This window comes from Rhincodon typus, chromosome 1 (genome assembly GCF_021869965.1).
Source record: "Rhincodon typus isolate 14 chromosome 1, sRhiTyp1.1, whole genome shotgun sequence".
In the NCBI taxonomy this organism is placed as follows: Eukaryota; Metazoa; Chordata; class Chondrichthyes; order Orectolobiformes; family Rhincodontidae; genus Rhincodon; species Rhincodon typus.
The window spans coordinates 125,163,849-125,188,447 of NC_063332.1; the positions used below are offsets into that span (position 1 = coordinate 125,163,849).

General features: G+C 39.4%; 1 protein-coding gene across 2 annotated transcripts in view; it reads right to left on the reverse strand.

Annotated features, from left to right (window-relative positions):
• afap1 (actin filament associated protein 1) overlaps positions 1–24,599 on the reverse strand; it is a 265,294-nt gene that overhangs the window by 141,738 nt on the left and 98,957 nt on the right. For both annotated transcript variants that reach the window (XM_048604679.1, XM_048604669.1), the window contains exon 2: positions 7,949–8,077. In XM_048604679.1, coding sequence (XP_048460636.1) covers positions 7,949–8,077 — 129 coding nt within the window. The remainder of the gene's footprint in view (positions 1–7,948; positions 8,078–24,599) is intronic.

Here is a 24,599-nt window from a genome sequence, read left to right on the forward strand (position 1 = left end):
AACCCCCTTCCCCTCCCCCTTTTCTGATGAAGGGTCTAGGCCCGAAACGTCAGCCTCTCTGCTCCTATGATGCTGCTTGGCCTGCTGTGTTCATCCAGCCCTGCACCTTGTTGTCTCTATACCATAAAATATGCTGGAGAAATCCAAGATCAGCTCAATTTGATCATTACCAGATACCAGACCTTCTGAACAGCATTTCTAACTCATGTAGTTACCACAGCAGTGACTGTGATACAGATGACAGTCTGTCATGAACCAGGTTCAGAATGCAATGCTGGAAGGTACTTAAATCAAAGTAGAAATAATGTCCCTGCATCAACATTAATAATACTGCCCATCCAGATTTTACAAAAAGTTCTTCAACCCAATTAAAGAGGTGCTTTTTGGCATTCCCTAACAAAACGCAGACATGAAACAGAACATATTTTGAGACATCATGTTCAGTACTATCCTCCTAACAAATGGGAAGTAAAGCTGGTTTGAAGCCATCATCACTGTTCTGACCATTCTGAAGAAGGGTCAATGGGTTGAAATGCAGACTCTGCTCTCTCTCCACAGATGCTGCCAAACCTGCTAAAGTTTTTCCAGCAATTTCTGATTTTGTTTCTGATTTCCAGCATCTGCAGCTCTATTTTGTTCAATGTTATGAATCTCTGTCCTTAAAGTCAAGTGGTCCACTTTCATTAGTTACAGGAGGGATGCAAGCAACAAATCTCTAAGTGCACAAAGAGCCAGTCTAAGAAAAGTTTGACAAATCGTAAGGTGGTGGCTACTGGTTACAACTCTTCCAGAATATTCAGATGTCTGATAACACAGGGAATGCCAGGAGCATGTATGAAGGGATCAAAACCACAACAGATCAAAAAGGACGCAGTAAGTGGGTTCAGAGAAACTAAAAGTTAGGGGAGGTCATCATGAACTGCAGAAAACATTTGGAGAGATGGATGGAACATTATTTTGAGTGCTGTAGACAGAACATTGTTTCTAAGAAAGCTCAAATGCCATGGAAAGTCTAGTTGTCATGAAACAGCTATGTATTAAACCCCCAGGGAGAATTTAGCAGAGCTCGAGCCGTTGACGCTATACCATTTGAACTTGCCAAGCACAGGACACTGACACTCCTGCAGTCGTTGCACAAACTTCTCAGTCTCTACTAGAGGGCAAGGGCAATACTTCATGATATGGGTGATGCAGAGATGGTGACCCATACAAGAATAAGGGTAACTACAGGAACTGCAATAACTACGCAGGCATCTCCCTGCAGAGCATCATAAGAAAAGCATTGCTCTGGTCAGGCTGAGGATCCTGGATGAACGCATCTGGTTTCAGAACTGGGAGATCTACAAATGGCATGATCTTCTCAATCTGGCAGCTGCAAGACGAAACACCATGAACAAAGAAGACCACTACATATTGCCTTCAATCTCACCAGGATATTCAACCACATGAGCAGAGGCTTCTCCAGCTAGTTAAGCTGGAGAAAACTGGCTTCCTGATAAAGCTGCTGAATGCGATGTCCTCTTTCTACATTAACATAATGGATAAGGTCAGCTACAATGGGGCAACATCAGAACCCTTTGACAGTGCAATGAAATCAAACAGGATTGTGTTCTGGCACCAATATGCTTTGTTATACTATTCTCCTTGCTGCTATCATGTTCTTCAGGTCATTTCAGAGGAGAATCCAATTACATATCAGAACTGCTGGAAGAATATTCAGTCCTGTCTGTCTGATATCCAAGATAAAGGTGGACCAAATCCTTATCAGACATTTGATCCACTCTCCTTATGTCATACCAACATTCCTTCAGTGACAAATGGACGGACTCGCATCTGTAGAAAGATAGGTTGATTTGCCTATCAGAATTAGGGAGACAAATGTCATGGTCTAGAATGTTGTTTTACCACCATCTATCAATATTGATGATATGATGCTGGAGGTTGCTGATAGTCTCACATATTGTGGCACCACAATCACTAGCAATCTGTCAATATATGAAATCAACATATGCAGTGAAAAAGTTACAGCTATTCTTTCCAACAAGAAAGAAAATGTGGAACAGCAGGAACCAAACTGGGAATAGTTTTGAGCCCCTTATCGGCTGGGTCTGGAGAAGGTTGGTGCCTGGTATAGAGGCCTCATGAGATGTTGATCAGATTGGGCCCGTCCTCATTGGAATTTAGAAAAATGAAAAGTGACCTTATTGCAAAATACAAGATTCTCAGGGGGCTTGGTAGAGTAGATGTGGAGAGGTTGTTTCCCCTTTTGGGAAAGTCTAGAATGAGAGGACAATCATTTCAGAACAAAGGGGTGCACAGTTAAAACCGATTAGGAGGAAATTCTTCTCTCAGGAAGGTAGTGAATCTGCAGAATTCTTTACCACAGAGGGCTGTCCAGGCTGAGCTGTTAAGTATATTCAAGGCTGAGGTAGACGCATTTTTATCTGTAAGGGAATCAAGGGGTAGAGGGGAAAGGCAGGAAAGTAGATTTGAGGATTATCAGATCTGCTATATTCCCACTGAATGGTAGAGCAGACTTGATGGGCTGAATGGCCTACTTCTGCTCCCACATCTTTTGGTTTTAACCGCACCTCTGCATCCCAGTTTACTTCTCTACAGTTGAGAGACCTAGACAGCATATGTTGGAAGGAAGAAAGGCTGAACAGTTTCCATCTTTGCTGCCTCAGATGTATTGCTGGCAGGTAGGTAACTGACTCGGAGGTCCTGGAGTGTGCTAATGTCATCAGCAGACATTCATTGCCAAGATAACAATATGTGCACTGGCAAAGTTGTATACTCAAAGTCCTTCTTCACGTGAATGGCTATTAGATTACAACCTTCTAGACATCCATACCTTTGCTACAGGGCATCTATAAACAATTTATCAGGATGGCAGACACAGACACTGACAACTGGGAGACTGGCTGCTTGGAAGAGGGGAGCAGAAACAAAAAGCTCAACCAATCAAGAAAAACGCTCAGAGAAATCAGAGGCAATGTAGTTGTGCACCTTCTCGGCTCACCAACTTCCTGTGCAGGAAATGTGGCAGAGTCTGCCATGCCAGAGTGAAGATCCTGAACTACACCAGACAGAGTCAAGAGAGTTGACCACCAAGAGACAAATCATTGTCTTACAAGATAGAAGGCTGCTACACAATGTATCAATCAATATATCAATGAATCAAATATGAACCTCAATTGAAATCTAAACAGTATTACCAATGAGGTAGAAATTCATTTAGGCTGTTTGAGCACTTCATCTTAGAAGCCTGAAGCAAGGCTTCAAAACTTCAAACATTATTAGGTGAGCTACCTGTCACTTGCACAGGCAACACACCTATTGAAAGATAATAAAGGTCCAGCTGGTACCACTTCTGAAGAGGAGTCACTGGACTCAAAACGTTTACTGATTCTCTCTCTCTCCACAGATACTGTCAGACCTGCTGAGTTTCTCCAGCACTTTCTATTTTCTCTATATGGTTTCACAGATTCACTTCATTATTGTGACAAACAGAATAGCCTCAACCAGGGAGACAGTATATTGGCTACTTGATTTTAAGAGAGAAATGAATGTACTTGAGACAACACTAGCAACAAGTCATCTCCTGTATATTCTAGGTTTCATTTACGTCAAACTAATCAGAAAAATTACTTGCAAATTGAGACTACCTACTAGAACATTGAAGGTAGCACATTAATAGGGTGCAGACTAGACCGTGAACCAAGGCAGACGACTATCCTACTGTGATTTTTTTAATAAACTTCACTATTGTTGTTTTAAGGACCTGCAGAATTCCTACGATTCACAAAGATGAAAGACTTCAGAGAAAGTCTAACAACAAAATTCACTTGTCTCATGTAAAGTCAAGTGATAGTTCCAAAAAATGTTTAACATAAGAATATTCACAGTGTCAATCCTTAACAATGTTACTGTTTAACTGTGACATTCAGAATTTTAAATACTTTGAAATGCAGGGCAATTGTGTCTTACAACGTCAAACATTGTCATTTGATGTCTGGGAAACAGGACTTCGTGCATTGTCTGCTACATTATTTTCAGATGTTGATCCTCAGAAAGTTAGAAGGAATATGGGGTAATGACACACAAACTTGGAGCCTTGCTAATAACATTAGGAAATCAAGATACTTATATCAAGTGAAAGCAATTGGAGAACTGGTTTTCAGATTTTTCTTAAAGACAGAAATGAGTACTTGAATTTTCTTCATACACATATTCAGGATATTATATCAAATTTAGTTATCTACCTTAAAATTTGAGGCCTCCCGTTCTTTGCATTGGCCAATTAACTTACTAATAATTTTAAAATACTTTCTTGATCTCTTAAATGAACATGTCATTTGTTTTAAAGTATGTAACAAATACAAGTCATATATTGGTTTCTATTCACAAATATACTTATGATCTTAACTTGTTCTAACTTATATGTTAAGAGATGGTTCAGCCTAGTCTGTCTCCACTAAATCTAATCATTTGTTATAATAGAATTGGACAGAGGAGACCGAGCTGGGATAATAATGAAATTACTTACGGTCTAACCAATAAGCAAAAATCCTGCTATCAGTAAGCATTCAACTGCTCTAATTCCCCAAGACCACAAACTATCTAGGAAGTGTGCAGAGATTAATGTGTGTACTTGATTTTATGATGGTTTCAATTTTCAAACTCTGACTGCACATCAACAATTGTAACTACTATTTTTATAACATCTTTAGAGTAATAAAACATCCCATTTCACAGAAACACTATCAAACAAAATTTGATTCTGTGCCACATAAAATGTTAAGGCAGGTGACCAAAACCTTGGAAGGTTTTAAGGAATAATTGAAATGGGGAAAGAAAGAGAGGCAGTTTTAAGATTGGAATTCCAGGGCTTGTGGCCTGGAGAGCAGGATATATGACTATGAAGTGGAGGGATGATGTTAATCCTTGAGCATGATTTGTTCCTCAAATTATGGAATACACACGTTATTTTGCACATTGATTAAAAATATATTCCATACTTCACCTTTGCTCGATTGCACTTATTTATGCTTTTTTTGGTCAAGTGATGCTTAATTAGGTAACATTACTTTAACGTGCTGTCATGGAGTTCACAGCCAATTATGGCTGCCTTTCACCTTATCCCCAAATGATCCTGTTCGTTCCTGTCCCAGTTCCAATTTCTATGTTTTGGAGCCTCTGAATAGCTTATAGGACCTTCTTATATTTTTTAAATTCTGCACAGTCCATAAAGCAGATTACCAATTCATATCTTGGTTGGCCTCTATAAAAAATGTGATCATGTCATGCAATATTATGTGCTTAGCGCCACCTAGAACTACAATCCCTTTAGCATGTTGCAATCTCACAGCTAAGCTATGGGTAAAAATTGTGTCATGCTTTAATAGTCTTCTTACAGTTCACTAAAACACATGCTGAAGTACTTGTTTTAGTTTATATAAGTGAAAAGGAACTTACTTTGTTACACTTAATTACATAAGGTACAAATGTTAACCAACTTCTTACATCAAGACTGAAATTTAAGTGTTACTCAATACTGAATGTACTAGCCCAGAGATCATCAATTAGAGTGATAAAATATTTAGAAATAGAAAATGTTAACAATTTGATGGTGTGGCACTGCCCTGAGGCAATGCTATGTAGACTATGTCAATTTCCTAGGGGACACAATGCCAAAAGCTACTACCAGCATGGGTTTCTTCAATGGAATCAAAGGGGAATGTAAGCAAGTTATGCAGATAGTGGTGCACAGTGTTCTCAGGAAATCTGTGTAGTTCATGTGATTCTCCTTCAGAGGCACAATGCAAACAAACGCTTTCCCCCAAGGAATTTTCCACTTTGTACTGTCAGTGCAAATTGCACTTAACAGGGCAGGAGGGTGTCATTTCTGTAACCTGTTAAAATAAGATTTTCTACATTCACATAGGGGCGCCCAAAATCACGAATTATCAAGTACACTTCCCAGTCTCACCTGCTATCTCCTTGTCTCTATTGCTTTTAGGGTCAATACCATGAGGATTATCAACTGCAAGCAGCATGTCTTTCCTCAAAGCAACTGGCTGCTGCCCGGTCCATTAGACATTCCAAGGCTGGGCTACTTCAGTAATGTAAGAACATTGCACCATTGGACAATTTCCTGACTACCTTATTGACTTTGCATTCCACGACAAAGTAACTGCATAGAAACTGGAAGATCTCTACCCTGCTACCGTTTTTTTTATTGAAAAAAGTGTTAACAAGTACCCGAATACATTTTAAATCTTTCAGCCCAGTGACAGTACACAAACAAAAATGGAAAGAAATTACTTACCAGTGCCCCCAATGCAGTGGTCACTGGGCAGAATCAGATGGTAGAATCAATTAATATGGAAATCCAGAAAGGTTTATAGTAACAAACCAGCAATTGCATTTCTTTCAACTGAACTGGGCAAAGTTTACACTGCTCATAATACTGCTACGAAATCGTAGGGAACAGGAAGAGGCCATTCAGCTCCTTGAGCCTGCCCTGCCTTTCAATAGGATCATAGCTGATCTGACATTCATCACGTCCATTTTCCAGCCCTTTCCCCATAACCCCCGGCTCCCCTACTGATCAAGAATCTCTCTCAGCCTTAAATGTACACAAAGACTCTGCTCCGAAAGCTCTCTGTGGCAAGGAGTTCAAAGACTCACAACCCTCAGGGAATAAATTCCTCATCTCAGTTTTAAATTGGCATCCATTTATTCTGAGTCTATACCCTCTGGTCCTAGACTCTCCCAAGAGGAGAAAATATCCTCTCAGCATTTATCCTGTCCAGCCCCTTAAGAATCCTCTCAGTTTCAAAGAGATCACCTCTCATTCTTCTAAAATGCAATGAATAGGGTCCCAACCTGTTTAACCTTTCGTCCAAAGACAATCCCTTCATCCCAGGGATTAGCCGAGTGAACCTTTTCTGAACTGCCTCCAAAGAAATGATATAAAGGGGAGCAAAACTGCTCACAGTACTCCAGATGTGGTCTCACTGTACTGTGCTGGCAATGCACACACCAGAAACCCAGACTCAGTGAGAGATCCAGGCCACAAGTGAGTGAAGTTTGCTGTCCTGGGGAAAGGGGTTGCTGGCTACATGAGTGCAAGAAGGAAGGCCAAAGGGAAGGTTCTCAGCAAGCCCCCTTTCCCCACTTCCCAAAGTCAGGTCCCTCAATCAACCGTATGACTCACAACAAGGGAAACTCCTTGCAGCTACCCATGACACTTGCCAACCGAGATCTAATTGGGGCAGTGGCAGGAAGGTACCCACCTTTCCAATTAAATGCCTCTCTGCCTCCAAACCTGTCTTTGGATGGGAATTAAATTTCACCCATGAGTGGTTGCAGTGGGACATACGGCAGACTCAAGCTGACATAAGGCCTGGGCCATTTTCACTTTAGTCAACATCAAACTGTTATCTTGCAATAATATTAGCTTTGTGAAATGTTCTAAATTCAGTGTACTGGGCTGAACTTTTGAAGGATTCTTTCCTGTGCTAAAATGCAAGTAACACCCACCCAGATTGAAAGCTGAACATACCTCTGCAATCAATTTCCTTACATTAGGCAGCTTGTTCTGCCTTCACAAGAGCATCAACAGAACCAATATTAGCCCTCAGTCAGCAGTGATCAAGTAAAGTCCTTATACCGGCATAGTGGGCAAAAATCTCCCCCTTGACTGGGGGAATGAAGCAGATTTATTTTGACCCTCTCCCTACTGGAATTTCAGCAACTGTTTTACAAGGAGTAGAATCTGAAATTATGCCTCAAATCTTGATTTCTCTCTCAAGTGCTGGCCCCACTCAATAGATCCACCACCATTCTGCAATTGGAGACAACATGAATTTTGTAACCCATGGTTACTTGTTTAATGCTTCTAGAAGTAAAACTTAGCTGTGTGTTTTAATTGTATACTTACCAAACACCGACTTGATCCTCCGTAAGATGTTGCAGACTGCAGTCTTTTTCTCCCTAGCAGATGTGGTTAGATATTCACGGTCAAGAAGTTCCAGGAATAGATGTAATTCGACAATTAACTCCTCCATCACTGAAAAGAGCAAACAGCAATGGTTAGCCTGCTAATAGTCCACTAACAATGAGAGTGTTGGAGCAATTTTACAAATCTGCATTTCCAGTGGGAATGGCACCTACATAGAGCTTATTTTAGGAATTTGCAGATCAGCAGTCTTTTTGTCCTTTCTGTCCATTTACAATAGATGGAAAATAATGTATTGTATACTGTCTAAAATAAACCTTATTCCTCACTCAGATGCAGAATCAGTCCTTATGTACTGTTCTGAGGAACATCACATTTCTGCATTGTTCGGTTACAAATATCCTAATACCACACCTTGTATTGTCATTTGTATTGAACCCAAAAGCCTGCCATTAACTTCTGACTGACATGATAACTCTTTGAAAAAGAATGGCAATTGCTGGGTGCATTTAACTTTAAACAGTGGTTAGCACTGCTGCCTCACAGCGCCAGGGACCCGCGTTCGTTTACACCCTCAGGCAACCGTGTAGAGTTTGCACATTCTCCCCGTGTTTGTGTGGGTTTCCTCCGGATACTCCGGTTTCCTCCCACAGTCCAAAGATGTGCAGGCTAGGTGGATTGGCCATGCCAAATTGCCCAGTGTTCAGGGATGTGTAGATTAGGTGGGTTATAGGGGGATGGGTTTGGGTGGGATGCTCCGAGGGTTGGTGTGGACTTGTTGGGCTGAAGGGCCTGTTTCCGCACTGTGGAGATTCTATAATTAGTAAATCATCATTCTTTCTAGCTAATAGGCTCACTCTTATTACAGTAATGTACACACCCTTCTCTTTGCTGATGCTGTTACACTAAACTTGGGTTCAGCAAGTTCCTGCAGACTGCTTTCACCTCAATCTCACAGTCACCACTGATTGGATAAGCATCAGATAGAATTGAGATGTAAGGAATGTAAAAAGGAAAAACAAAACCTACGAAAAAAAGAACTGTATGTTCCCAGAGCAATGTGCTAGCTGTTCAGTATCTCCATGGCAAAGATGCTCCTTGCATTTCTTTACTTGGATTTCTAATTGTTTGATAGGCAAGATAGTACAGGAGAATGGTGTCTTTGCAGATTAATCCATAACAGCTAGTGGCTCCTTCAAGCATTTGCTGTAAAGGGCCTCATCTGCACCTCATCAGTTGTAAGGCTGTTAAGAAACACCATTATATTACAAGGACATCTTGCTACATATCTGTCTTATGGTCTCTTCCATGTTGATAGTGAGATCACCAGCACTTCAGACTCAAGACAGGTGCACAGAGGCCCTATAGCAGAACCAATGGCAACGATCAAGCAACTGGGACAGCAATGACTAGCAAAATTTCACAGTCAAAGGTGAAATTAAAATATAGCTATTGGACAATGAGTGATGAGTTGAAAAGTGACAAAAGGCTGAGGCAGGGCATTTTTTTCTATAATTTCTTTTACTATTAGTTAACTTTCACACTGTTTTTGGTTTGAAGCTAGTTTGCACAATCTCTGTCAATGTTCCACATTTGTGGCTACATTACAAAGAAAGAAAATGCATTAAGATATCAATCAAGGAACTGAATAGATTTTTACTCACTGTAAAATATTGTATTATTATAAAATGCCATGTAAAATGCGGTGGTATTGTACTACATAGGCCAACAATGCCCAGTTTTTACAGCATCTCCCCAGGTGGGATGCTACAAACAAAACATTTTCTGCGAATAAGAACAAGAATCAACAAGGGTTGTTGTTCCTCAGAGGTGGAGTGACATAGTTAGATCCTAGGGAAGCATTAGTTTCAGCATGGTTAGGAGGTGTTCCCTAACATGTTGCACTCCTCCTGTGATCAAATGACTTGTCATCAATCACCATCCAAGCTCACCTTCAAAAGATTCAAAAGCAGCTATAGAGTGAGAAGATTTTGAAGGTGAGATGGAAACACAAATATTTCACCTGTCATTCTACTAAATGGACCCATTATATAATCAAATGACTCTAAGTTCAAGTTCAAGTTCACAGAATCTCTACAGTGCAGAAAGAGGCCATTTGGCCTATTGAGTCTACACTGACCCTCGGAAGAACACCCCACTCCATCCCTGTAACCTGTGCGGGGTTTTACCTTGACTAGCCCATACATCCCCGGACACTGCAGGGCAATTTTATTTTACCATGGCTGATCTGCACATCTTTGGACTGCTGGCATTCTGCGTAATCAGCATTAACCTTTGCAAATTTCAATCCTCATGGGTGCATGGCTACAGCTACATTGGAGAAGTTTACCTTCAGAGACATTTTTGGTGTTGAGAATATGTCAGTATCTCCCATCCCTCCAAATAATTAATTTATTTAGGTTTAAAGTGTTGATGTTTTGATTCTCTATACCATTCTATTATTATTGTCAAAGGAATTTGGGGAAGGGGGATCGGAAAAGGGACTAAATAGCTCCTTCAGAGGAATATAATGGTCTAAAAAGAGTTTCCTAGGATGCTTTTGTATTCTGTATTTTATGCAGGAGTTAGGGGATAGAAACTGGTCAAGATAAGAGAGCAAATGCAGCAGCAAAATGAGAATTGGGTACAAAATAAAACTGATTGAACATGAGAAAACAGTCAATTCAATAAATAGAAATCCAGATAAAAGAAAATGAACCAAAAAAGAAGCAAGAATGACGTACAGAAGGAGAAAATGTGTGAGTAAATACAAATCAGCCTAAGAAAAAGAGAATGCAAGAACATCAAAATATCAATTAAAAAAATATAATGGGCTGCATAAAGCAAATCAGAAACTTAGGGGAAGAGAAAGAAAAAGTATAATGGAGGGATCGAGGAGGAAAAAGGAATTGAGAAACATGAGTGATGAAAAATAGAGCCAAAAAGGGGCAGAGGAGAAAAGAATACTTAAAAAAAGGAGGTCAAACATTCAGAAAGAAAAACAGGCTGTCAGAAGAGAGAAATACAAGACAGACTAAAGATAGATACAAAACAGGAAGAGAACTGAGACAGAAAAGGGAAAAAAAGCAGCCAGACGGAGAGGAGGAGGATAAAACAAAAAAAAAAGATAAATAGAAGAAAAGAGTTAAGAAATAAATACAGAAGGAACTCATGGGAGGGGCGCATGGATACTTAAAAAGGACAGGGGACCCTCTGGTCATCCTTCTCTACATGCACAATGAACAGCCATTGATTGTCCACCAAATACCTGAAAGAATAGGGACAGGAGTAGGTGAGCTGTGTACTTCCAGATCTACCTCCCTCAAGCTGGTGGAAACCATAAAATTCAGCTCATTGTCTGTTAGCAAACCACAAGAAAATTTGAGACCTGCCTCTCTCTCTTATTCCAGGAGGAAATAATCCACAATAGGGAAGAGAGAATCATGACAGGTGGTGGGCTGCCCAAATTCAGCTGTCACCCCTTATTTGGAGAGCATCCAAACTCTGACCACCATGAGCTGTTGACTGACTCTATCCAAGCCCGAGGCTTCTCCTTGCAGTGCTAGTCTTCGCACAGGAAGTCTTATCTCCGTTGACTTGACTAAGAATTGCTGACAACCAGACATCAAAGCAAGACAGTAGTAACATGAGTCTGGTATCTCTGGTTGAGGGGGCACAGTACAAAAAAGCAAGACAAGGCAATGCAAGGAGGGAATGCTATGAGCATCAAGGTTGGCTCACAGAGAGAATGAACACTATGACAGTATGACGTGGAGAGTGAGAGGACTATTTCCTTTTATTTTGTGCCTTTTAAAAATAAAATGTATCTACGGAAATAAGAGAGAGGTATTAAAACAAGTATTTGAAAGGATGGCTGTATGTTTTGAAAGCAAGTAACCATACACCCATTGCAGGCATTGTGTAAACAACTGTCTGAACAAGTAGTAATTGAAACTTGAGTTGGTGACAATTTGAAACAGGTTACAGAGAGGGAGAGAGGAGGAGAGCCCGTGAAAGTGTTTAGTTCTTCCCCAGCTTGGGAGTCATTTCTCTGTTCTCTGCAGTCAAAACTCACTGTAAACCTGAAGAAAACCAGATTATCTTCCCTGCAACAGTTGTCTGATCTGACTTTTAACTGGCATGTCAGAGGCATTTTATAAGGCAACCAGTGACCCAGAGTCTCTCATCAAACTAGTGCAAGCATCTAGACAAAGACGGCTGAAGCAATGATCAATAGAATGTGGAGCAATGACTACTAAACTGTCCTTCTAGGTTATGCCCTCTGCCAATAACTTATTTTCCCTGACTGTTTGTCATCTTGTCTGCGTGTATGTGTGGACAAATTTAAAGGGAATTAGAGTTTTAACTAGTAGTGCTTTTTGCCAATGGTTTAACTGTTTACCTCTAGCTAGAGTCTAAGTACTTGTAATAAATAGCAATTCCCGTTCAGTACAGAAGCCTGGTCCCTGCTTTCAATCAATCTTGGTCTCAAAATCAGGTAGATTGAGGAACTTGGCATATTTTAGAAAATGTCTAAAGTTGTGGCAAGTCCGGGAATAGCTGGGGTCAATTTCCAGTGTGCCATACCAGTGAATTAAGACAAGAGCTTGGAGATACAGGCTGTTTGAATCCATGAGCGGAGTGTGTGTCCCTGTGTGTAGTATCCTTGCATTACAATGATGGTTGCTAGTACAGCCCAAGATGCAGAAGCATGCTGTACATGGATTGAAGGTACGGCATGAGGATTCCTACAGGCTCAGGTGCTAATGTCTAGGGATGTGGGGTGCATATGACTGGTGCCCATGGGACGTGCCTGGAGACGTTGTTGCCAGATGTTCAACACAGAGGCCACTCACAGTCAATGGCAATCTGAAGTCACCAGGTACCTGCTCTGAATTTATGTTGAGAATTCTTGACATCTCGCTTGTTCAGTAAGATAGGAAGTTGAATATTAATAAGGCAAGTTGCAGAGTTAATGAAATGTTGAACAAGCAAGACTCCCCTTTGATTGGCAACCTGCCACTGCCTAATGAGAAACTCACCCTGCTGATGAATAAAAGATGCAGCAAGATGCTATCGATATCAAGATGCACCTTGCTGGATCTCTCACTCAATTTGACCACAGATCTCACAATAGCCTATGTCACTCAGGACTCGAAGATTCCATCCACTATCATTATATTACCAATTTTCACAGTTGGATGTTTTTGAAACAGCATTGCAGTGCATGCAGTTTCTTGGGTGATCTAATGTCGATTTCTTGACTCCACCAACACAAACTGTATAGACACACTGACATGTTTATAGAAGTCTAATTAGCCAGCCCAACTGCAAGTTTCATTCACACGTATCCAAGTGCTGATATTATTCCTTCCTAGTGGTTCTCAAACACTGACAATACATGCTGAGAACAGTTTGCATTTAACTACATCCTAATTCATGTTCTAAGGTTTTAAGTCTTAAACAAGTTTCAGTCTAATAAACAAAACTAAAATACTGTTGAGGAACTGATTGCACTATCCAAATCCTTGGGAATTGAATGAACAAGGTATTTGTAATAAACTAACATTGGCTCTAACTGTCCTCTCCTGCAAAGCTTGCACAAATTTGCACAGCATAGAGTAGCGTCATTTCTATTGCTCTGCCAATCTAATGCTTTCCCTGCCAACAATGTATTAGCAAAAAAGTAAAGCACATTAAACTCATCTGTATCTTTTCCTTATTGCTGCCTTTTTAATCTTAACTTTGAGAAAGTCACAGCGATTTGATTTTTGGGAACAACTGTTTCATTAAAATATGTTGTTTTCTTTTTAAAATCCATAACATTTGATCTACATTTTGGTGCTACACAAGATTGGCAAAGACAATATTTTTATGAATATCCACTAAAAAAAGGTGTTTGCACAGAGATCTGGTCTAATACAGCAGTATTCCTGATCAAAAATCCCTCTTTAGATCTGAACTTGACATTTATTTTTTTCACATACGTGCTTTTTAATCACTTTAAGCTCAACTGTGAAAACACTTGGCACTAACATAAGAATAGATACAAAGCATTAAAGCTGTACAAATTCATGAAGCAACAGAAAAGATCAGATGTACTTAGTTTAATTAGTATATATGTCTTTGCAAATGCAGTAATATATCATACATCACCCTTCCTGGCATCTTGAGGTATCATATGCAACCTAAACAAATAACTGTTTACTTGTCTTTTTCATCAACTTCTGAGCCTGCCCACATTGGCCATTGTAGCTTTCTGTTTACAACTGGACTGACTGACCTGAGGGGAGGATCTATCCTTGCTAACCCTTGAGTGGTTACAATAATGGGCCCTTCCAACAAAATTTCTATGAGGTGCTTATTGATTACCGTGACAGGCTTGCAAATCATTTATTTTTTGTACTATTATGGGAAACCAAACTCTATTAACACATTAATCATCTTTCTTTTAGGTGGTTCTCATATGTTTGCTAACTTTGATTTAAAAACTGAACATGATATTCCCGCAAATTATCCAGGGGGAAAAAATTGTCCAGAGAAACCTGGAAATTTGACAGTTTCTTTTGATTGATTTTTACTCCAATCCTTTCAGGAGTTGAATTAGAAAGTCGATTGGAATTAAAACAGCTGGAGTGTTCCAGCTTAGCACATGTCAAGAAGACAATATAATTAAATAACTGTGTTTAGACATTCAGTTAAACTGCAATTCCTCAGACAACATATTCCTCTTTAAATAGAAACTGAATTTGAATACAGAAATGGAACTTCAAGAACTTCAAATTAAATTGCTGCTTCCCAATAACTAATTTTTAATATTTTAATAAAAATATTGGTTTTGTTTCAAAAATGCATAACATTCTTTGATGTCAGAATACATTAAAAACATTGTAAATTCTGAGTTGCATCCAACCACACCCAATGCATGAAAAGTTAAATTTATGAAATGAGAGCAAAACAAATAGACAACATATTTGAAGGAAAGATCTGTATTATTTTAATAGCCCAAATCAGATAAAGTAGTTTATCTTGTTCTTATTCATTTTCTTTATGAGATCTACAACCCTGTGTTGATTTGCTAAATCTCTTATTCGTCCATCACTCAAAAGCATCAAAATATTTTTCTAACCAGTCAGCTCATACATGTTATGATATACCTCAAGATCATGAGGACTTAGTTTATTTTTTAAAACTTGTTCTGTCTATCCAACTTCAACTGCAGATTCCTGGAAAGGTTAGGGTGCTAGAGGGAGGCCATTAGTGGGCTTGCTTCACAATCCTCCTACCTGAATAAGTGATGGGCTAATTATACTCTTACTTTCACAGATTCATTAAACTTATGCTGTGCCCTGAATAATGAGAATAGACAAAAACCAGCTAGTTTGTTGGCTGAGGAATACTTGTTTCCACATTGTGTTTCCTCATTGCACTCAACTGGATAATAGTCCAGACAGCAAAAGCCAATGAGTCATTATAAAACTATTGTTTCTAACCTGTTTCAAATTTAGTGCATTACATTACAACTATGTTGGAAAGATCATGAAAATTCTTCCAATTAGCACATATGTTTATCTGGTTGACATCTGAGCTATACAAATTAGAAGAAATGTTTTGCATTCAATCTTCGAACCATGCTGAATTATCTGATCTCAGTTTTAGTGATGGTGGCATTACTATTTGGGGCAGATCTTCAAGCATAAACAGCTATACTGGCCTTCTGTTCATGGGAACTAAAAAAAATGCTTATATAGGAGAAAATGAACTAGAAAAGTTGAAAGAAAATCAAGTCCTAGAAAATAACAATGATTCTCTTATTGAGTGTACCCATCCCAAATGTTGAGCCGGTCAATGTATAGATAGCAGTCAATTGCTCCTGAATTACAATTAGGAAGCACTTTACGTGGTCATGAATCAATGCAAGCAGATGTTTGTAGATTTTCTCTGATAATCATTGCTGGCAGCTTGACATATTTGCCTCTTTTACCAGAATGCAGCAAAGGTCAACTTTTTTTTCCCCCAAGGGCTCCTCTCAAGATTTTGTTAAAGGGCTACTTTTTGGTTTCTGGACTTTTTTAAAATTCTCATTAACTTATTTATTACATGATGCAGTCACATAGTAACAATACTTTGTGTGGTGTATTTGAGCTCAGAACACAAACAGAATTAGAAGAATTCATCAATATCCTTAATAATAAACTCTCAATTAAATAGAAATCCACAAAACACAAGGAAATTAGTATAAGGCACAAGTACAAGTTAGCAACAAATTTTTTTTCAAAATAACTTGCACACTCTACTTCATAAGAAAAGCAATCACCCAAACATGCCTTCCATAGATTGGAGAGATCACAGCTAATAGCTTCCATTGTATATATACAAAGCTAGAACTTTTTTTTTAAACTAGGCAGTGACTACCACTTTTACTACTTTTTAGATCTCAATCTTGGATTTAAATTTAACAATTAACATGATGTTCATTTCAGAATGCTCTACCATACTTTTTCCCAATATAGTAACTCTCTTTCTTATTACCTCATGTCCTTGAGCCTCAAGTAAAGTCATCACGGACTCCCTGCCTAGAGATGAAACCAGCGTGGACACCTGGCTCCAATATGGACTCCCGGCCCCAGTGTGGATCCCTGGTCATGAAGTGAATCCAGAACAGACTACTGGTCTCGAGAACCTTGTGGTGAAGCCCGGTGAGTTCTTCAGGCAAGGATTGGCATGGACTGGGTTAGAAGGACTGTCATTCTGAATTCTACTATTTCATTATTTTTCTAATTTATTCTAACAATTTTGTACTTTTGTACCCAAGATTGCTTGAAAGTTTGTAATGCGAGACTTTTTATTTCTTTATTTTTATAATTTTTTTCCTAAGAATTTGTACTTAAGTATCTATATCCAGGGGCATTTGTACCTAGGATGGTACCATAAGTGGCAACTTGTAAACTTTTCACTGTATTCACGTGAGTACATGTGATAATAAAGCTAATTCTAATTCTAATTCTTGAACTTGTGTAGCCCTACACAAGAGATACCATATTCACCTGCAAGAAGTCCATTGCCTCAGTCAATCGCCTCAGTCAATCCAAGTTTTCTTGGATCCCAGTTAGCTGAATATTCCTTTGTTGACACGTTTAAAAATGTTCTTCAACTGTTGCAGCTTCCTTGTCTACACTTGTGCAGCCCCCTTATTCTACCACAACTATTTTGTAGACACTTTTTCCTCCAAAAATGCACTTGTCACTTTCTGCCTTCAGAACCCACTTGCAGATGTCTCCTTACTCTGATGCTGACAGGCATCTCCAAACCAGACCCAGCAGACGGAAATTTTGGATTCTGCAAAACGTTTCCATATCTGCCCCCAAGCAGACCCTGAATCCAGCCATGGCGAAAGGGGTCACATGATTTCATTTTCAGCTAACTCAGCAGGGTTTTGAGGCAGTTTGTGTCTAAGATCCTTTTTAATCTTTGCTTTGTCTAAGTGATTGGTTACATCACCATCGAGTATCAACAGAAGAGTACACATTTATACATAAGAAGGTTTCTTGAATGATAGCAATAACTGTCAGTATATTTGGTTGGGCAGAATTACTAGGGTCTTAGGGAGCTGATAGAACTTTTCAGCTCTGCTCACAGACTGTGTCACATCAGAAGACTATTTGCAGACAATGTAGTATGAACATCACCCCCAATAGAACTATTATGCTTACACAACATTGCTGACATAGTAAAATTACAGTAGAATTGGGCATTGCAGAAAGAGTAAAGTTAAATTTTATAATGCAAAGATTGCAGGGACAAGGGAAGAAAAGAAAAAAGGTGCAGAAGTTATTGGACTACTTTCCTGTACCTCATTCCAACAAAGGTTTGATGCAGCACGTGTGAATTGATGATTGACAGCACCATTCAATCATTAGAAACCTCACAATTCAGAAATAATAATTAGGGCCAACAAAATCCTTGAAGTTTTTCAACGAAAACTTGCAGTCAGCCAACATATTTACTCTTTCCGAAAGAAAATGCTTAATAGGAGCAACAGATTACATCCAACATATGAAGCAAATCAGAAGCAGCAAAGAACAATGCTGTCCAATTTAAACTGTCAACATTCACAAAGTACATGATAAAGGGAAGTTAAGCACTGACTTAATTTACTCTATTCAATATCTGATGGCCATAAAGTTGCAATAACAGTCTGATAAAAGACGAAAACATATGACATTTGAATATCTCAAAGTAATGAACAAGATCAATTAGCTATAGTTACCTGGTAGATGGAAATGAACTATTTGCGATACACCTTGGAAGATATGCAAAACTGGTAGAATGTGCATTAATCTGACTTGGTCTTTTGTTGCTACTGTTGCAAATTCCTTACCAATACGGTCACTCCCATTTTCGGCCACAGCTTTCCTATCCTCGTCATTGAGCCACATCAAGAAATCTTTATCAGTTGTCATGAGTTCAACAGCCTGATTAATTAGGAGAGGGGGCAGTCACATTGCAAACTTTCTCTTGATTGTTCCAGAGGTATCACACTGCTTAAAGATACTAACAGTATGTTTGTTAATTCTAACTAGCATGAGCAGCATTGCATCTTTGCTCTATTTTAGTCAGTGGTTACTGCATCGGTAACATTAGCCCTGGGATTACATTTGGCATTTTTCCAATCATCATTCCCCTTCAACTAAAAGTAGCAACAATGACAGCATTAAATGATGGCAAAGTAAGACATTTCAGGAAACAAAACATTAGCCTGCATGGTCTGCACTGGCAGTCACATACAATGTCCACAATTGAATTTTTAAGTTTTTTGTGAGATGAACAGATGACATTGGTGCAAACCAACGATACACTGGCTTGAGAATCCTACAAATTTACAAAATACTGGTATAAAACAAAGAACTATGGGTGCTGGAAGATCTGAAACACAAAAGAAGTGCCATTGGACTTGAAACAATAACTCATTTTATCTCCAAAGATGCTGCTAGACCTGCTGAGATTCTCCAGCAATTTCTGTTTTTGTGGAGTACATTATTCAAAGCTGAGGAAGACATGTCCAGCAAGAAGAAAGACCTGTTCTCACTGCAAGAAGTTGAATCATTTTGCACACAAGTGTTTGACCAAAATGAAATATAACAAAGCAGGCACAGATCGCCAGTGGAGAGATATTGTCTGAAGATCCAGATGGATCAATCCACATTATATGAGAGATTAGTTTAGTCAATGTGATAGGTGAAACATTGTTAGTGATTATTGGACAGAGATCTGCAGGAATTCATTAGGTCAACACAAAGTGTCATCGGTGCAACATGCAACATCATGGACATCCACAGACCTGTGCACAGTGGCTTAACATGGCAACCCAAAAATGAAATACTCAAGAGTAACATTCAGGCTATATGATGGCACCATATCCATGACAAGAGAACAGATTACTCCACAAGCCTGTATGATCTGTATCGGCTTATTGTTGTAACTACATGAATAAAATGACAAGCAAGAACCACTCATCTCAGCCAGAGCCAGTCTAAATGTTGGAATGATGATCCTCAATGTGTCACTTGAGATTTGGAATGCATCACAGTACACTAAACCAAAAACAGGTCACTGAGGAGTACAATGACATGCGCACAGGAGTATATCTTCCAGGAGAATATCGTCATAGTTTAAGATGAAAATGTAAGACTAATTCAGCATCTGCTGAGGTAATTCCAAATACCCCGAGGCCAGTCTGAAATACAAGTCAGAAGATAAGGAAGAGGGAGGAATCAAGAAAGTGGTAACTTCTATAGAACGATTAGCAGTGCAGTAGCAGTGCAATGACTTAGATATCTGACAGGATTTAAATAATGCCCTGAACAGATCTCACTAGTACAGGTGAGGTAACAGGGTAGGAAATGTTTGGGGTCCCAACCTGTCTGCCCCCTCTTGCATGACCAATTGCATCCTCATTTTTAAAATTTTATTTTTTTTATTTAAGTTTTAATCAAATTCATTTTTTCCTTCCTTCTGCAAATGCGGTGGAGGACAGAGTTTGTGGGAGATGTTGTGTGTCAGATCCAGTCCATTCCTTGTGACCATAGCGGTCGTGGCTTGAGCAACTGTTCCAGCATCGATGGATTAGGATCCGTTCTTTTCCTCTGGTGTTTCGGCAGCGTCTGCAACAGGGGCGGAGTGAATGATCTCTCGGTCCTCGGAAGTTGAGATGGGCTCCAGTCCGAGAATTGGGACGGTCTCCTGGCTCTGGCAGCGGCGACAGTATCGGCGGTGTTGACGCGGCTTTGGCAGAGGTGACGTTCTGGGTCTGGTCAGAAGCAGCAGGGGGCTGTTTCAGTGAGCTTCCTCCTTGGTGTTGGGAGACAGGCACAGCTTTGGAGGTTGTGAAGTAAGGTGTGTCCTGCAGCCACTTATGAAATCAAGAAGCCGTGGTTGGAACAAAGAACGAAATTTGTCTTAAATTATAAAAAAAGAAATGATGCACACAATGGTGTGATTAAAATGGTGCCTGACTAATTATGGTGACTTATACACATTATACTGTATTTTCATAAATACATGCAACAATAAATTACTATGCTTACTGTACTATACTCCATGCTAGCCATTGAAGAAGTTTTTTCACAACTTGCAAATGCAAAAGTCTTAGATGTGAAGGATAGTTGCTGTCAAGTGAAACTGGATGAAAACAGGAGTTTTCTAATCTAATTCTGAATACTTTTTGGAGATATGGATGGTCATTGTATTTTAGCACCTCCAGAGGAATATCAGTGCAGACAACATGAAAGAGTTGGTGATCCTCCTGGAGTGGGAGCTATGGTGCATGATCCACAACCTGATGGATACAGAGACACGATGGAAGAAGCCACTGCCATCAGCAATCAAATTACTCAACAGAGGTCTCTTGGTTAAACCTAAAGATGAACAAGAAAAGATTACAACTAAAGATGCCCAAAGTACAGTACATAGACCATGTACTGATAGCAAATGGTCCTGAAAAGGTGGGAGTTAAAAGTAGTGATGTAACAACCAAAACATGTTTAAGCAGTGCAATGATTTGTTGTATTCATTAACTATTTGGTAAAATTCTTGCTCAATTTGTCAGCAGAGGGGGGAAAATTACACTAACTCACATCCAAGGATTTGCAGTGATTTTGGAGTAGATGAAAAGCAGCAGCAGCCTCCAAAATCAAATTCTAGTGACACCAGTGACAGTGCTGAAATACTATTCTGAAATATGCCAATACAGAAGTCACCCTGTTTTGTGAGGCCAGCATGGCAGGACTTGAGGCAACCCTAATACAGCAAGGGCAACCAATTAGATTTGCATCAGGGCACCAACAGGAACAGAAAGACATTAGGTGCAAATCAAGAAAGGATTGTCTTAGCTTGTGAACATTTTCATCAACACATACTTGGAAGAGACAAAGTGGCAATCAAGTCCTAACACGAGACAATCAAAATGTTTTCCTCAGTCCACTACTACCTTCTCTAAAATGTCTGCAAAGAACATCACTCCAGCTGCAGAGACATCATCTGGATGTGACATACAAGAAAGGGAAGTAGATGCACATTGCAGGCATACTGTCAAGATCAATACTCTCAACAAGGAAACGGTGGAGTGCTACAACAGAGTGTGAAATCTTCCACATTCAATGTGAAATAGCAGCTTATCATGCTCTGGAAGTCAGCAATCTGGTAGAGATGGAATACAACAGACATGCTCCTTGTTAATCAAGCAAGCTAACCAAAAGATGAAACTCTCCAAGTGTTGCAAGAGGTAGTGATGAAAGGCTGGCATGAAAACATTAGCAACACATCGATTGTTATGAGACACAGAGCATTCAGAAATGAACTGACAGCCCAAGACAGCTTTTGTACAAAGAAAATGGAATCGTTATCCCAAACATACCGACTGCAGGGATACCGATGCACATTCATGCAAGGGACCAAGGAATTGAGTCAAGTAGAGCTAGGGAAGCAATGTGTTCTATTAGGCAAACATGAGCAACAAAAATCAAGGAGTGTCAAGCTAAGATAGCTCAAGAACCACTGATCACACATGGCATCCCAGACAAAAATATGGAGCTGGGAGTGGATCTCTTCACACTTGCAGGAACTGATTATTTTGACACTGTAAACTACCATTCTGACTCCTAGGAGGTGGACCAGCCAACTTCAGATCTGGTATATGAATGTTTCCCATACTTACAATCTGCCATAATATATTGACCTGCATTGAGTTCCAACTTGTATACAAGTTAACTTGCAAACAGACTCGAGCATGGAACCTGTCCGCAATCTGGGGACAGCCTGTACAATAAATGTAAGGACTGCCCAGTCTGCCTAACCGCTACCGTGAGGCACACACAAGGCAGTCATCTTAAGTTCGCTTCAAAAGGACAAGTTGAACACACTGTTGTGTTGTGCATATGATGCAGTCATCATTCTACCATAGGTTAAGTGTCAATATAGCCCTGAAGCATTGACTTCCCATTGTATTGAACTTGGCATCACCAGATTCTCAATAAGTCGACTCTGCAAACTTTTGACAGGCGAGAACATCAAAGCTGTTAAATTGTTCTCTTGGTGGCAGTGGAGAGCATTGCTTGAGCAGTGCACACATACAGGAATTTAATGCATTCCCTTTAATCATCAACTGTTCAGCAAATGAGGTACAATTTCAACATAAGAACACACAGTATCAAAAGTGTTAAACGGCAGTTCCAAAGCAGGGTGGGACCAGACATGAATTGCAGGCTGCAAGTCAGAACTGATCCACCAGCTCAATGTGGGGTGGGAGGGGGTTCAATCCCAAAACTTGATTGGGGAGGTGGGGTGGTGGTGATGGGAATGAGGGGGGCTGCAAGAAGCAGTCCAGATTTTCCTAGCTCAAACACTCCACTAAAAAAATGTGCTTGCATTCTCTGAAAGCTGTCTTTGCCTCACTTCAGGTCTGATTTTTGCCATGGCTGAGGAATCTCAGTCAGTCAGTGCTAAACCGCAAATCACTTCAAAATTAAATGGCAGTCTTTAGCAGTGGTATGGTGAAAACAGGAAAAGAAAGAAAACAAACATATCTTATCAATCAAGATTAACCCTCCTACTTGAAAGCTTGGAAAATAGTTTGCAGTATTTTAAAAATCTTGAAAATAAACTAAATAGGGCCCTTTAAATATCTTTATTTCCTTCACACTTGCTGGTTGCTGGTCTTCAGACTTAAAACAAAACACAGTGAAATTCCTGCAGCAGCGGTATTGCTGGCACACAGTCAGGTGGCCTCCCCATTCTTCAGCGAAATTCCTAAAAGCTTTTTTGTAACCACTGAAGAATCAAAATAAACTGTAGGCTCCATATTTCTAATAATGTCAGTTTAGACTGAGCCCTAGCTTGATGTATTTGCCTCAAAGTAAAACTTGGAATAACTTTTGCTGCCCAGTGATTTGCTCTTCTAAAGTTACCACAGTTCTTTCAGGTTTAAAAAATGACTGACTGCTTTATGAAATCTATAGTAAAATTGAATCCATTTAGGAGAATGATTAACGGCTATGGGCTGACTCAAGAGCATCTTTGCTAACGGCCCTGGGAGCAGACTGCTTTGCTCTTTTCTGGGTGGTCTATAGGAGGAAGAAAATAACAATGAGAGGTATATTTTTACTATTTCACAAAAATAATAAAGCCCTTAACATAAATCAATGTACTTGACAGTTTGAAAATTTAGAACAAAATCACTTTTTCATCAATTTAAAAATGTTTGAGGCCCTGAATTTTTAAAAAATTTTTCCTGCTTATTCACAACATCTCAAGACACATCACCTAAGACAATAGCTTAAACAGTGACAGAAGAATTGGGTTGACTGAATCAGGGTTTTCATGTGGCATTTTACTGAAAAATAAAGCTCCTCTCCCAAGGCATTAAATGTGGTCCAGGAACAACACCCAGTAAAGGTCTATCCTCTGTAGCAGGGCCTATACTTTGAAGAGGACTTAAGTTAGGCATAAAATTTATGTAAAGGCACCATTACTGATATTTATAAGAGAGAAAATCCAGATTACCTTTGAAAATGGAGGTTGTTGATATGTTAAGGTTAAAGATTAAAACAGGCCTAATTTATAATTTTAGGCTTGCTTCCCAGGACCATTACGGACCCTTCAGTCAATGAATGTTTCCCGAGGGCAATGGATCAGAAAGATTGACTTTTATATTTTTCTAAGTCTATACTGTCAGCTGTGTTCAAGAAATTCCATAGCATGTTGAAGAGCAAAAGAGTCCTCACGCTGTTCTGATCAACATCTGTAGCCACACTAATGTCACCAAAAACAGATTATCTAGGCATTTTAATAATTCTTATTTCAGGGGCTGTGCTGTGCCACATTTTGGCTTTTATACTCTCTACACTTTTAAAAGTATTTTATTGGCTGTTAAATGCCTTGGGATGTTCTGAGATTGCAAAGGTTAGTATGACAAAAGCCTATAGTTTTATAGTTAGTACCTTTAACAATAAAAAAAATCAAGGAGCTTCACTAAAGCATTATAAAACACATTATGGCACTAAGCTACATAAGGTGATGCAGGATTAAGCTTGAAGTTTATTCAAAGAATGTAGGTTTTAAGAAGTCACTTCAAGCA